The sequence below is a fragment of the Eurosta solidaginis genome, chromosome 1, assembly GCF_040869045.1.
Source record: "Eurosta solidaginis isolate ZX-2024a chromosome 1, ASM4086904v1, whole genome shotgun sequence".
In the NCBI taxonomy this organism is placed as follows: Eukaryota; Metazoa; Arthropoda; class Insecta; order Diptera; family Tephritidae; genus Eurosta; species Eurosta solidaginis.
Window position 1 is genome coordinate 394,269,073 of NC_090319.1, and position 16,284 is coordinate 394,285,356.

The window sequence follows — 16,284 nt, forward strand, 5'->3', positions numbered from 1 at the left end:
TTCAACATTGGGAAAAATTTGAAATTTTTCTTCTTTTTCGTTGTATTTAAAATGGTTTTGTGAGTAAACCAGGCGGCCGGTTGTCGTTTTCTTGTATAGCAATGAAAGGTAATTTAATTTAGGATTGAAACAAAAAAAAAAAAATTGTTTTTTTTTCTTAAAAGTTGGGGGATATACCGGTTTTTCGAAATGCCTATTTTTAGGCCCTTTTTAAGACTTTGATGGAAAAAAAATATGTTAAAATATGTGCTCCGTCAAATTAACAGTAGTTATTTGTGAAATATTCAGTTACTAAATTCATAAAGTCCACCTGCGTCCAGCTGCAACTTCACTTTTTACATCAAATAAAGTTAAACAACCTTGGGCATAAATACGCGCCTGAGCAGGTATATATAATTCAGTACGGCCGTAAGGTCGTTTTTTTTGTTGGAACTTGTTAACAACATACATTGTTTTAGTTACGAATTGTATACTTGAAATTCATTGTAATAATTTCAGTAGGTATATAAAGCTATCCATCATACAATGCACATTATCATCCGTCTTTTGGAGATTAAGGAACTAAGTATTCTGTTTACTTAAATAAAGTGAATAGTATTTTTAACTATAGTTCACAGTTTAATATTTACTCAGATACACTCGAAGCCAATTCTAATATGTATCTAGAAAACTCGAAAATATTTGCGGTGTTTAAATCTACAGAGTCAAGACGGGACTTCGTTGAGGCTATTATGAGAGAATTAGCGAGTGAAGCAAGCATTAAAGACAAGGAAGGCCCGCAAGAAAAAATTGGTTTACAATACATTATGATAGAAAGAAAATGGAAGGACATCTATCGTAACAATTAAAAATTTCTAAGTAAGCATGAAAAGTGGCTAGCTGACAAAACTTTTTTGGACGAAGAAACGCCTAGCACGTCAACCAATCCAACTAGAGGGAGACCAACAAAACCCATAGAAAAGTGTTCTACAAGGAAAAGGAAGCTGTCTGATACCACAAAAGCTATGGCCAAATATAAAAAAGACGAAGAAAACGTGAAGTCTCATATAATAGAAGCAGTTGCGGTAGCAAGCCCAGTGCGACTGATGAGGATCAAAAACAGCATTCCCCCACCCCCAAATGCGCTTCCTAGGAAAAACACTCCCCAAGAAGCTTTGGCGCTGTTTATAGATCTCGGTTTTAAGAAAAAAAAATATATTATATTGCGTAAGTCATTATTGCAACGTAATGCCGATATTTTACCTGGATACAAAAAAAATTACTCAAGCCAAGAAAGAAGCAGTTCCTCTAAGTCCCAAAATAACCGAAGTATCAGCTGAAATTGAGCTACAAAACTTAATGGATCATACGTCTAAACGACTCCTTCAAAGTTTTACTGAAGAAATCACTGCCAAAGAAGCTAGCATTGATAACTAAGTGGGGCTGTGATGGATCATCAGGACAAAGCGCATATAAACAAAGAATAAATGTAGACGATGAAACAATTACAGATAGTAATATGTTTATGGCTTCTATCGTTCCATTACGACTAAAAGATGAAGCTTCAGAATATTGGAAAAATCCACGTCCGTCATCAACAATATTGTGCCGCCCGATATTATTTAAATACGAGAAGGAGTCTTCAGAACTCATAAAAGCTACAGTGAGCGATATAAAAAATCAATTTGCCAAATTAGAACCAACAATAATTGAAATTGAAGAGGGGAATGTCATTACAATAAAGCATGATTTTCTTCTAACAATGGTCGATGGAAAAGTTTTGAACAAATACGACATCTACAATGAAATGTGCAATTTGTAAGAAGAGCCAAAAGGACTTTGAAAATATTGATGATTCAATAACTGACGAACTGAATTATGAGTATGGAGTATCTCCTTTGCATGCTAGGATAAGATGTATGGAATTTGTTTTGAAGCTGGCTTATACACTACCACAACAAGGAGAAATTGTCAACGACAATACAACATGTAAGGAGAAACAAAACAGGAGAAAAAAAATAATTCAGGATGCATTCTATAAAGAGATTGGCCTTAGAGTTGACTGCCCAAAGTATGGATACGGAATTACAAATGATGGTAACTCCTCAAGAAGATTTTTTGAAAACGATGAAGTGACTGCTCGCATAACAGGAGTTGATAGAGATATTGTGAAAAGATTGGGAGTAATTTTAAATATTTTAAACTGCCATGAACCAGTTAATGGACCCAAATTTGGAGAATATGCATCTAAAACTACAGAGTTGCTGCATCAAAATTATCCTGAGAAGAAACTTACACCAACGGTACATAAATTTTTGGCACATGGAAAAAAATTAATGGAGTGTCAGTGCTTACCATTAGGAGAATTGTCTGAAGAAGCTCAAGAATCTAAGAACAAGGACTACAAAAGATATAAATGTATGAACACCTACAAAGTATCATGAGTTAGACAAAACGAAGACCTTTTTATCATGTTAGCTATCTCTTCTGATCCAGTCATATCATCTATGAGGTATGTAAGAACACAAAAAGATCTTACAGATGCGTATAGCTCAGAAATGGTTGCTTTGTTAGATATATGTTCCAGTGACGATTACTATGTTAAGATAAAATAAGTTTCTCACTTCTTATAACAACAATGAAAAAGAGATTTACTAATCAATTTTATGCCTTTATTGAAAAATAAGATATCTATGTACAAGTTAATTTTTTATTTCAAATAAAAGAATTAATTAATTTAGTAATTTATAAATATATACTTTTCATTATTGCATTTCTCTAAAGTTTATCAAATTTATTTTAAAGCTTAGGCATTTTGCATTCAAACGAGTATTAAATTTTTATAGAAATCAATACGTCTATCGAGTTTGGTACAAATTGGTAAAGCGGTTACTAAGCTCAAACTTTTTAGCATAAATGGACAGTGCCACTCCCCTTTTCCAAAATTCATTGGCTGTTTAATCTTTAGCAATGATATGACCTTTTTCCTGTTTATGGCGCAGGACAGCAGAGTTGGCAAGAACCCCGCCCAGCCGACATGACTAGCCATAGAGCACCCCTAGATCATGCCGACTGCCTTCCTTGCTGCTCCACTGTAGATGCGATCCCATAACAAATTTACTGAAACTTATCAGAGCAGCTACAGACCTGGTAAATCTACCCGAAAAAACACAAATAAAACACGAAAAGGAACTGCCAGTTACCTTGTACACTACACACAAATTTCCGTTATTCGTTATAAGATGTAACTTATCCTTCCAACTCTTCAGGGAGTTCCCGCGGCAGGTAGTTTTAGCACTCCGCTTTATCAAAAATTAATAAGAATTTTTTATTTTTTTACTCAGGCAATTTCTTTGCCCCTTTAAATGTGCATACACATATGTATATACCCATACAAAAGTATAAGCTCGGGGAAAAATGTTGTCTTATCATTTCGAGTTCCGCAATTAATAATACTTACTATTTCAATATTTCGTAACGCAGATCTTATTATATGTGTACATACATACTTAAGTATGGCTATATGCATCTGTGATTCCCCGTAAACTGTAGCCGGACTGGCGGCACTCGTACCTATAAAAGCAATTGCCGTCGGACGTTTTGTTATCAAACTCACTTCAGCACCCAAGCAAGAGCAATAGCGCGCCATTACGAGCAATCAAGCTACATTTTTTAATAATTTGTTTTACTCAAACACACAAAACCTTAACCATAATGAACTTCAACAAATTTTTTATCTTTTTGGCTGTGGTTTTTGGTGTGTTCGCTGGACAAACTGAGGCGGGTTGGCTAAAGAAGATCGGAAAGAAAATCGTAAGTACTTTTCAATTTTTTCTCATGAATGCTTTGAAAAACTGTATATTTGTGGAAAACTAATTTTGTTCTTTATATTCGCATAGGAACGTATTGGCCAGCACACGAGGGATGCCACCATTCAGGGCCTTAGTGTAGCTCAACAGGCTGCCAATGTTGCAGCCACCGCACGGGGTTAGAACTGATTTCCAGATATTAAAAAATCATCAGCCTTTCAAGATGTACCCTTTGATAGTTCCTATTTCATTATTTATTTTACCATCAAACAATTTATTATAAAATTCATATAAGTAAGAGTTTAGAAAATAAAAAAGCTTATCAAAACTACTTGGCTTTTTTTGAAGGAATTTGCTCCTTTTTACGTTTGAGAACTGAGGAGAGAAAACTCTGAGCAAGGACTTATCAAAAGCAGATGTTTCGCATTGATTCTTTCCCTTGCCAAGACGTTGATTTAAATTAGAGCTTACGATTTCTTCTCGAACACAAGCGAGATTTTCGAGACCCAAGAAATCGAGAACTCGACTTCTCGAGAGATGTTCGTGTCTCGAAGTACTCGTAAATCTCGCGAGCTTCTCGACATAAACTAATTGCTGTATGGACAGTATTTATACACTTGGTTTTTTTTACTTGTGACTTTTTTGTTGATTATATTGCTTTCCGATGACATTTAACTCAAAACATATTTATTATACATATCATTTTGTTCACAATATTTTATTTTTTTAACGAGACATCGAGAACACGGCTTCTCGCGAGATTCACGAATCTCGAAATACTCGTAATGCTCGCGAGCTTCTCGACTTTCAATTCAGTCGCTGTATTGGCACTATTCTGTACATATCGGTGTTTTTTACTTGTAGTTTTGTGGACGTTTTCGCTTGTGCTCCAGAAGAAATCGTAAGGTCTATATAAATCAGCCAATGAATCGATTAAATTGAATGTGGAGAAGCTCGCGAGCCTTACGAGTAATACGAGATTCAATAATCTCGAGAGAAGGCCGAGACTCGCGAGAAATCTCTTCTCAAACAAGCTCGGGAAATCGTAAGATCTACTTTAAATGCAATATTGTTCATATATCCTAGGGTTTATTTCTTTCTTCCTTCGGAGATACATACATCTGTCTCTTGGCAATGTATGAATGATATCGGTGTAGAAGAGTGGAAGTAAACCAAAAATATTGTGAAAAAGGCGGTTGCGCCATGGACGTTACTAAATATGTAAAACAAATCCTGTCTACTAACGAGATCCAGACGTAATGCAAAACTGCCATAGTTAACAGCTTACAGAGAATGACTTGTAGTAGGGAATAGTCTTGTTGACGCATATAGACGAACGCTGTCTTTCAGATGATGCGGAGGAGCCGGGAGACAGTTCTTGCATTGCGATCACGGGGCGGCTAATGCCAGGGATCTAACTATTTTTTCTTGTTGCAGCACTGTGGACTTAATCTTCTTGGAACGGTATTTAGGTCCCGTCCGGCCAATTTGTTGGGAAACTTTAAAAGGAGCACGAAACAAATTGGAAGAGAAGCTCGGCCTAGATTACTTCGGAAGCATATGGCGTCTTGTATTTATTATACCCAGTTGAGCAGAGCTCACAGAGTATATTAACTTTGATTGGATAACGGTTGGTTGTACAGGTATAAAGGAATCGAGATAGATATAGACTTCCATATATCAAAATCATCAGTATCGAAAAAAATTTGATTGAGCCATGTCCGTCCGTCCGCCCGTCCGTTAACACGATAACTTGAGTAAATTTTGAGGTATCTTGATAAAATTTGGTATGTAGGTTCCTGGGCACTCATCTCAGATCGCTATTTAAAATGAACGATATCGGACAATAACCACGCCCACTTTTTCGATATCGAAAATTTCGAAAAATCGAAAAAGTGCGATATTTCATTACCAAAGACAGATAAAGCGATGAAACTTGGTAGGTGAGTTGAACTTATGACGCAGAATAGAAAACTAGTAAAATTTTGGATAATGGGCGTGGCACCGCCCGCTTTTTAAAGAAAGTAATTTAGAAGTTCTGCAAGCTGTAATTTGGAAGTCGTTGAAGATATCATGATGAAATTTGGCAGGAACGTTACTCCTATTACTATATGTATGCCTAATAAAAATTAGCAAAATCGGAGAACGACCACGCCCACTTTAAAAAAAAAATTTTAAGTCAAATTAAAAAATGTTAATATCTTTACAGTATATAAGTAAATTATGTCAACATTCAACTCCAGTAATGATATGGTGCAACAAAATACAAAAATAAAAGAAAATTTCAAAATAGGCGTGGCTCCGCCCTTTTTCATTTAATTCGTCTAGAATACTTTTAATGCCATAAGTCGAACAAAAATTTACCAATCCTTGTGAAGTTTGGTAGGGGCTTAGACTCTAGGACGATAACTGTTTTCTGTGAAAAAGGGCGAAATCGGTTGAAGACATGCCCAGTTTTTATACACAGTCGACCGTCTGTCCATCCGCTCGGCCGTTAACACGATAACTTGAGCAAAAATCGATATATCTTTACTAAACTCAGTTCACGTAATTATCTGAACTCACTTTGTATTGGTATAAAATATGGCCGAAATCCGACTATGACCACGCCCCCTTTTTCGATATCGAAAATTACGAAAAATCAAAAAAATTCCATAATTCTTTACCAAATACGAAAAAAGGGATGAAACATGGTAATTGGATTGGTTTATTGACGCAAAATATAACTTTGGAAAAAACTTTGTAAAATGGGTGTGACACCTACCATATTAAGTAGAAGAAAATGAAAAAGTTCTACAAGGCGAAATCAACAGCCCTTGGAATCTTGGCAGGAATACTGTTAGTGTTATTGAATAGAAATACCCCCATGAATATAAATTAAGACTATCAAAATGAAAGAAGAGGGAACGACGCACAGTGGCGCCTCTGCCGTTAAAGCATGGCAAAAATCAAAAAAATCATGAAAGCGTTCGCTAAATCTAATACATGTTTCTAATAGAGAATTTTCCGGGAATTAAGAATATGTTTTTCACAGAAAATTATAGTTTACTAGGTAGAGCCGCTCAAAGTTGACCAATTTTCAACATTGGGAAAAATTTGAAATTTTTCTTCTTTTTCGTTGTATTTAAAATGGTTTTGTGAGTAAACCAGGCGGCCGGTTGTCGTTTTCTTATACAGCAATGAAAGCTAATTTAATTTAGGATTGAAACAAAAAAAAAAAAATTGTTTTTTTTTCTTAAAAGTTGGGGGATATACCGGTTTTTCGAAATGCCTATTTTTAGGCCCTTTTTAAGACTTTGATGGAAAAAAAATATGTTAAAATATGTGCTCCGTCAAATTAACAGTAGTTATTTGTGAAATATTCAGTTACTAAATTCATAAAGTCTACCTGCGTCCAGCTGCAACTTCACTTTTTACATCAAATAAAGTTAAACAACCTTGGGCATAAATACGCGCCTGAGCGGGTATATATAATTCAGTACGGCCGTAAGGTCGTTTTTGTTGTTGGAACTTGTTAACAACATACATTGTTTTAGTTACGAATTGTATACTTGAAATTCATTGTAATAATTTCAGTAGGTATATAAAGCTATCCATCATATAATGCACATTATCATCCGTCTTTTGGAGATTAAGGAACTAAGTATTCTGTTTACTTAAATAAAGTGAATAGTATTTTTAAATATAGTTCACAGTTTAATATTTACTCAGATACACTCGAAGCCAATTCTAATATGTATCTAGAAAACTCGAAAATATTTGCGGTGTTTAAATCTACAGAGTCAAGACGGGACTTCGTTGAGGCTATTATGAGAGAATTAGCGAGTGAAGCAAGCATTAAAGAAAAGGAAGGCCCGCAAGAAAAAATTGGTTTACAATACATTATGATAGAAAGAAAATGGAAGGACATCTATCGTAACAATTCAAAATTTCTAAGTAAGCATGAAAAGTGGCTAGCTGACAAAACTTTTTTGGACGAAGAAACGCCTAGCACGTCAACCAATCCAACTAGAGGGAGACCAACAAAACCCATAGAAAAGTGTTCTACAAGGAAAAGGAAGCTGTCTGATACCACAAAAGCTATGGCCAAATATAAAAAAGACGAAGAAAACGTGAAGTCTCATATAATAGAAGCAGTTGCGGTAGCAAGCCCAGTGCGACTGATGAGGATCAAAAACAGCATTCCCCCACCCCCAAATGCGCTTCCTAGGAAAAACACTCCCCAAGAAGCTTTGGCGCTGTTTATAGATCTCGGTTTTAAGAAGAAAAAATATATTATATTGCGTAAGTCATTATTGCAACGTAATGCCGATATTTTACCTGGATACAAAAAAAATTACTCAAGCCAAGAAAGAAGCAGTTCCTCTAAGTCCCAAAATAACCGAAGTATCAGCTGAAATTGAGCTACAAAACTTAATGGATCATACGTCTAAACGACTCCTTCAAAGTTTTACTGAAGAAATCACTGCCAAAGAAGCTAGCATTGATAACTAAGTGGGGCTGTGATGGATCATCAGGACAAAGCGCATATAAACAAAGAATAAATGTAGACGATGAAACAATTACAGATAGTAATATGTTTATGGCTTCTATCGTTCCATTACGACTAAAAGATGAAGCTTCAGAATATTGGAAAAATCCACGTCCGTCATCAACAATATTGTGCCGCCCGATATTATTTAAATACGAGAAGGAGTCTTCAGAACTCATAAAAGCTACAGTGAGCGATATAAAAAATCAATTTGCCAAATTAGAACCAACAATAATTGAAATTGAAGAGGGGAATGTCATTACAATAAAGCATGATTTTCTTCTAACAATGGTCGATGGAAAAGTTTTGAACAAATACGACATCTACAATGAAATGTGCAATTTGTAAGAAGAGCCAAAAGGACTTTGAAAATATTGATGATTCAATAACTGACGAACTGAATTATGAGTATGGAGTATCTCCTTTGCATGCTAGGATAAGATGTATGGAATTTGTTTTGAAGCTGGCTTATACACTACCACAACAAGGAGAAATTGTCAACGACAATACAACATGTAAGGAGAAACAAAACAGGAGAAAAAAAATAATTCAGGATGCATTCTATAAAGAGATTGGCCTTACAGTTGACTGCCCAAAGTATGGATACGGAATTACAAATGATGGTAACTCCTCAAGAAGATTTTTTGAAAACGATGAAGTGACTGCTCGCATAACAGGAGTTGATAGAGATATTGTGAAAAGATTGGGAGTAATTTTAAATATTTTAAACTGCCATGAACCAGTTAATGGACCCAAATTTGGAGAATATGCATCTAAAACTACAGAGTTGCTGCATCAAAATTATCCTGAGAAGAAACTTACACCAACTGTACATAAATTTTTGGCACATGGAAAAAAATTAATGGAGTGTCAGTGCTTACCATTAGGAGAATTGTCTGAAGAAGCTCAAGAATCTAAGAACAAGGACTACAAAAGATATAAATGTATGAACACCTACAAAGTATCATGAGTTAGACAAAACGAAGACCTTTTTATCATGTTAGCTATCTCTTCTGATCCAGTCATATCATCTATGAGGTATGTAAGAACACAAAAAGATCTTACAGATGCGTATAGCTCAGAAATGGTTGCTTTGTTAGATATATGTTCCAGTGACGATTACTATGTTAAGATAAAATAAGTTTCTCACTTCTTATAACAACAATGAAAAAGAGATTTACTAATCAATTTTATGCCTTTATTGAAAAATAAGATATCTATGTACAAGTTAATTTTTTATTTCAAATAAAAGAATTAATTAATTTAGTAATTTATAAATATATACTTTTCATTATTGCATTTCTCTAAAGTTTATCAAATTTATTTTAAAGCTTAGGCATTTTGCATTCAAACGAGTATTAAATTTTTATAGAAATCAATACGTCTATCGAGTTTGGTACAAATTGGTAAAGCGGTTACTAAGCTCAAACTTTTTAGCATAAATGGACAGTGCCACTCCCCTTTTCCAAAATTCATTGGCTGTTTAATCTTTAGCAATGATATGACCTTTTTCCTGTTTATGGCGCAGGACAGCAGAGTTGGCAAGAACCCCGCCCAGCCGACATGACTAGCCATAGAGCACCCCTAGATCATGCCGACTGCCTTCCTTGCTGCTCCACTGTAGATGCGATCCCATAACAAATTTACTGAAACTTATCAGAGCAGCTACAGACTTGGTAAATCTACCCGAAAAAACACAAATAAAACACGAAAAGGAACTGCCAGTTACCTTGTACACTACACACAAATTTCCGTTATTCGTTATAAGATGTAACTTATCCTTCCAACTCTTCAGGGAGTTCCCGCGGCAGGTAGTTTTAGCACTCCGCTTTATCAAAAATTAATAAGAATTTTTTATTTTTTTACTCAGGCAATTTCTTTGCCCCTTTAAATGTGCATACACATATGTATATACCCATACAAAAGTATAAGCTCGGGGAAAAATGTTGTCTTATCATTTCGAGTTCCGCAATTAATAATACTTACTATTTCAATATTTCGTAACGCAGATCTTATTATATGTGTACATACATACTTAAGTATGGCTATATGCATCTGTGATTCCCCGTAAACTGTAGCCGGACTGGCGGCACTCGTACCTATAAAAGCAATTGCCGTCGGACGTTTTGTTATCAAACTCACTTCAGCACCCAAGCAAGAGCAATAGCGCGCCATTACGAGCAATCAAGCTACATTTTTTAATAATTTGTTTTACTCAAACACACAAAACCTTAACCATAATGAACTTCAACAAATTTTTTATCTTTTTGGCTGTGGTTTTTGGTGTGTTCGCTGGACAAACTGAGGCGGGTTGGCTAAAGAAGATCGGAAAGAAAATCGTAAGTACTTTTCAATTTTTTCTCATGAATGCTTTGAAAAACTGTATATTTGTGGAAAACTAATTTTGTTCTTTATATTCGCATAGGAACGTATTGGCCAGCACACGAGGGATGCCACCATTCAGGGCCTTAGTGTAGCTCAACAGGCTGCCAATGTTGCAGCCACCGCACGGGGTTAGAACTGATTTCCAGATATTAAAAAATCATCAGCCTTTCAAGATGTACCCTTTGATAGTTCCTATTTCATTATTTATTTTACCATCAAACAATTTATTATAAAATTCATATAAGTAAGAGTTTAGAAAATAAAAAAGCTTATCAAAACTACTTGGCTTTTTTTGAAGGAATTTGCTCCTTTTTACGTTTGAGAACTGAGGAGAGAAAACTCTGAGCAAGGACTTATCAAAAGCAGATGTTTCGCATTGATTCTTTCCCTTGCCAAGACGTTGATTTAAATTAGAGCTTACGATTTCTTCTCGAACACAAGCGAGATTTTCGAGACCCAAGAAATCGAGAACTCGACTTCTCGAGAGATGTTCGTGTCTCGAAGTACTCGTAAATCTCGCGAGCTTCTCGACATAAACTAATTGCTGTATGGACAGTATTTATACACTTGGTTTTTTTTACTTGTGACTTTTTTGTTGATTATATTGCTTTCCGATGACATTTAACTCAAAACATATTTATTATACATATCATTTTGTTCACAATATTTTATTTTTTTAACGAGACATCGAGAACACGGCTTCTCGCGAGATTCACGAATCTCGAAATACTCGTAATGCTCGCGAGCTTCTCGACTTTCAATTCAGTCGCTGTATTGGCACTATTCTGTACATATCGGTGTTTTTTACTTGTAGTTTTGTGGACGTTTTCGCTTGTGCTCCAGAAGAAATCGTAAGGTCTATATAAATCAGCCAATGAATCGATTAAATTGAATGTGGAGAAGCTCGCGAGCCTTACGAGTAATACGAGATTCAATAATCTCGAGAGAAGGCCGAGACTCGCGAGAAACCTCTTCTCAAACAAGCTCGGGAAATCGTAAGATCTACTTTAAATGCAATATTGTTCATATATCCTAGGGTTTATTTCTTTCTTCCTTCGGAGATACATACATCTGTCTCTTGGCAATGTATGAATGATATCGGTGTAGAAGAGTGGAAGTAAACCAAAAATATTGTGAAAAAGGCGGTTGCGCCATGGACGTTACTAAATATGTAAAACAAATCCTGTCTACTAACGAGATCCAGACGTAATGCAAAACTGCCATAGTTAACAGCTTACAGAGAATGACTTGTAGTAGGGAATAGTCTTTTTGACGCATATAGACTAACGCTGTCTTTCAGATGATGCGGAGGAGCCGGGAGACAGTTCTTGCATTGCGATCACGGGGCGGCTAATGCCAGGGATCTAACTATTTTTTCTTGTTGCAGCACTGTGGACTTAATCTTCTTGGAACGGTATTTAGGTCCCGTCCGGCCAATTTGTTGGGAAACTTTAAAAGGAGCACGAAACAAATTGGAAGAGAAGCTCGGCCTAGATTACTTCGGAAGCATATGGCGTCTTGTATTTATTATACCCAGTTGAGCAGAGCTCACAGAGTATATTAACTTTGATTGGATAACGGTTGGTTGTACAGGTATAAAGGAATCGAGATAGATATAGACTTCCATATATCAAAATCATCAGTATCGAAAAAAATTTGATTGAGCCATGTCCGTCCGTCCGCCCGTCCGTTAACACGATAACTTGAGTAAATTTTGAGGTATCTTGATAAAATTTGGTATGTAGGTTCCTGGGCACTCATCTCAGATCGCTATTTAAAATGAACGATATCGGACAATAACCACGCCCACTTTTTCGATATCGAAAATTTCGAAAAATCGAAAAAGTGCGATATTTCATTACCAAAGACAGATAAAGCGATGAAACTTGGTAGGTGAGTTGAACTTATGACGCAGAATAGAAAACTAGTAAAATTTTGGATAATGGGCGTGGCACCGCCCGCTTTTTAAAGAAAGTAATTTAGAAGTTCTGCAAGCTGTAATTTGGAAGTCGTTGAAGATATCATGATGAAATTTGGCAGGAACGTTACTCCTATTACTATATGTATGCCTAATAAAAATTAGCAAAATCGGAGAACGACCACGCCCACTTTAAAAAAAAAATTTTAAGTCAAATTAAACAAGTAAGGAAGGCTAAGTTCGGGTGTAACCGAACATAACATACTCAGTTGAGAGCTATGGAGACAAAATAAGGAAAATCAATCTGGGGTAACCCTGGAATGTGGTTGTATAACATGTGTATCAAATGAAAGGTATTAAAGAGTATTTTAAGAGAGAGTAGGCCATAGTTCTATGGATGAACGCCATTTAGGGATATCGCCATAAAGGTAGACCAGGGCTGACTCTAGAATTTGTTTGTACGATATGGGTATCAAATGAAAGGTGTTACTGAGCATTTTAAGAGGGAGTGGGCCTTAGGTCTATCGGTGGACGCCTTTTCGAGATGTCCCCATTAAGGTGGACCAGGGGTGATTCTATAATGTGTTTGTACGATATGGGTATCAAATGAAAGCTGTTAATGAGTATTTTGAAAAGGAGTGATCCTTAGTTCCATAGGTGGACGCCGTTTCGAGATATCGCCATAAAGGTGGACCAGGGGTGTCTCTAGAATGTGTTTGTACGATATGGGAATCAAATGAAAGGTGTTACTGAGCATTTTAAGAGGGAGTGGGCATTAGGTCTATAGGTGGACACCTTTTCGAGATATCGCCATTAGGGTGGGCCAGGGGTGACTCTAGACTGTTTGTACGGTATGGGTATCAAACGAAAGGTGTTACTGAGCATTTTAAGAGGGAGTGGGCATAAGGTCTATAGGTGGACGCCTTTTCGAGATATCGTCATTAGGGTGGGCCAGGGGTGACTCTAGAATGTGTTTGTACGATATGTGCATCAAACGAAAGGTGTTACTGAGCATTTTAAGAGGGAGTGGGCATTAGGTCTATAGGTGGACGCCCTTTCGAGATATCGCCATTAGGGTGGGCCAGGGGTGACTCTAGAATGTTTGTACGATATGGGTATCAAACGAAAGGTGTTACTGAGCATTTTAAGAGGGAGTGGGCATTAGGTCTATAGGTGGACGCCTTTTCAGGATATCGCCATTAGGGTGGGCCAGGGGTGACTCTAGAATGTGTTTGTACGATATGGGTATCAAATGAAAGGTGGTAAGGAGTATTTTAAAAGGGAGTAATCCTTAGTTCTATAGGTGGACGCCTTTTCGAGATATCGCCATAAAGGTGGACCAAGGGTGACTCTAGAATGTTTGTACGATATGGGTATCAAACGAAAGGTGTTACTGAGCATTTTAAGAGGGAGTGGGCATTAGGTCTATAGGTGGACGCCTTTTCGAGATATCGCCATTAGGGTGGGCCAGGGTGACTCTAGAATGTGTTTGTACGATATGGGTATCAAATGAAAGGTGGTAAAGAGTATTTTAAAAGGGAGTAATCCTTAGTTCTATAGGTGGACGCCTTTTCGAGATATCGCCATAAAGCTGGACCAAGGGTGACTCTAGAATGTTTGTACGGTATGGGTATCAAACGAAAGGTGTTACTGAGCATTTTAAGAGGGAGTGGGCATTAGGTCTATAGGTGGACGCCTTTTCGAGATATCGCCATTAGGGTGGGCCAGGGTGACTCTAGAATGTGTTTGTACGATATGGGTATCAAATGAAAGGTGGTAATGAGTATTTTAAAAGGGAGTAATCCTTAGTTCTATAGGTGGACGCCTTTTCGAGATATCGCCATTAGGGTGGGCCAGGTGTGACTCTAGAATGTTTGTACGATATGGGTATCAAACGAAAGGTGTTACTGAGCATTTTAAGAGGGAGTGGGCATTAGGTCTATAGGTGGACGCCTTTTCGAGATATCGCCATTAGGGTGGGACAGGGGTGACTCTAGAATGTTTGTACGATATGGGTATCAAACGAAAGGTGTTACTGAGCATTTTAAGAGGGAGTGGACATTAGGTCTATAGGTGGACGCCTTTTCGAGATATCGCCATTAGGGTGGGCCTGGGGTGACTCTAGAATGTTTGTACGATATGGGTATCAAACGAAAGGTGTTACTGAGCATTTTAAGAGAGAGTGGACATTAGGTCTATAGGTGGACGCCTTTTCGAGATATCGCCATTAGGGTGGGCCAGGGTGACTCTAGAATGTGTTTGTACGATATGGTTATCAAATGAAAGGTGGTAATGAGTATTTTAAAAGGGAGTAATCCTTAGTTCTATAGGTGGACGCCTTTTCGAAATATCGCCATTAGGGTGGGCCAGGTGTGACTCTAGAATGTTTGTACGATATGGGTATCAAACGAAAGCTGTTACTGAGCATTTTAAGAGGGAGTGGGCATTAGGTCTATAGGTGGACGCCTTTTCGAGATATCGCCATTAGGGTGGGCCAGGGGTGACTCTAGAATGTTTGTACGATATGGGTATCAAACGAAAGGTGTTACTGAGCATTTTAAGAGGGAGTGGACACTAGGTCTATAGGTGGACGCCTTTTCGAGATATCGCCATTAGGGTGGGCCAGGGGTGACTCTAGAATGTTTGTACGATATGGGTATCAAACGAAAGGTGTTACTGAGCATTTTAAGAGGGAGGGGGCATTAGGTCTATAGGTGGACGCCTTTTCGAGATATCGCCATTAGGGTGGGACAGGGGTGACTCTGGTATGTTTTTGTACGATATGGATATCAAATTAAAGGTATTAATGAGGGTTTTAAAAGCGAGTGGCCCTTAGATGTATATGTGAAGTCGTTCTCGCAATATCGACCAAAATGTGGACCAGGTGATCCAGAAAATCATCTGTCGGGTACTGCTAATTTATTTATATATGCAATACCACTAACAGTATTCCTGCCAAGATTCCAAGGGCTGTTGATTTCGCCTTGTAGAACTTTTTCATTTTCTTCTACTTAATATGGTAGGTGTCACACCCATTTTACAAAGTTTTTTCCAAAGTTATATTTTGCGTCAATAAACCAATCCAGTTACCATGTTTCATCACTTTTTTCGTATTTGGTATAGAATTATGGCATTTTTTTCATTTTTCGTAATTTTTGATATCGATAAAGTGGGCGTGGTTATGGTCAGATTTCGCCCATTTTTTACACCAAGAAAAAGTGAGCTCAGGTAAGTACGTGGGCTAAGTTTAGTAAAGATATATCGGATTTTGCTCAAGTTATTGTGTTAATGGCCGAGCGGAAGGACAGACGGTGGACTGTGTATAAAAACTGGGCGTGGCTTCCACCGATTTCGCCCATTTTCACAGAGAACAGTTACCGTCATAGAATCTATGCTCCTACCAAATTTGAGAAGGATTGGTAAATTTTTGTTCGACTTATGGCAATAAAAGTATTCTAGACAAACTAAATGAAAATGGGCGGAGCCACGCCCATTTTGAAATTTTCTTTTATTTTTGTATTTTGTTGCATCATATCATTACTGGAGTTGAAGTTTGACTTAATTTACTTATATACAGTAAAGATATTAAATTTTTTGTTAAAATTTGAGTTTAAAAAATTTTTTTTTTAAAAAGTGGGCGTGTTCTTCATCCAATTTTGCTA

General features: G+C 37.0%; 2 protein-coding genes across 2 annotated transcripts; both read left to right on the top strand.

Moving 5' to 3' along the window:
* Positions 1-3,577: 3,577 nt before the first annotated feature.
* On the top strand, positions 3,578-4,116 carry LOC137245790 (cecropin-1-like). The gene is made up of 2 exons (XM_067776965.1): positions 3,578-3,792; positions 3,879-4,116. The coding sequence occupies exons 1-2, from the start codon at positions 3,694-3,696 to the stop codon at positions 3,969-3,971; spliced, it is 192 nt and encodes a 63-aa protein (XP_067633066.1). The 5' UTR covers positions 3,578-3,693; the 3' UTR covers positions 3,972-4,116.
* A 6,327-nt stretch (positions 4,117-10,443) lies between these two features.
* LOC137245794 (cecropin-1-like) lies at positions 10,444-10,982 on the top strand. Its single transcript, XM_067776980.1, has 2 exons — positions 10,444-10,658; positions 10,745-10,982. Exons 1-2 carry the CDS (start codon positions 10,560-10,562, stop codon positions 10,835-10,837), a joined length of 192 nt encoding a protein of 63 aa, XP_067633081.1. The 5' UTR covers positions 10,444-10,559; the 3' UTR covers positions 10,838-10,982.
* Positions 10,983-16,284: the final 5,302 nt, after the last annotated feature.

Coding starts and splice junctions, on each gene's coding strand:
- LOC137245790 (XM_067776965.1), top strand. CDS start 3,694: ATGAACTTCAACAAATTTTTTATCTTTTTGGCTGTGGTTTTTGGTGTG. Junction 3,793..3,878: donor AGAAGATCGGAAAGAAAATC/GTAAGTACTTTT, acceptor ATATTCGCATAG/GAACGTATTGGCCAGCACAC.
- LOC137245794 (XM_067776980.1), top strand. CDS start 10,560: ATGAACTTCAACAAATTTTTTATCTTTTTGGCTGTGGTTTTTGGTGTG. Junction 10,659..10,744: donor AGAAGATCGGAAAGAAAATC/GTAAGTACTTTT, acceptor ATATTCGCATAG/GAACGTATTGGCCAGCACAC.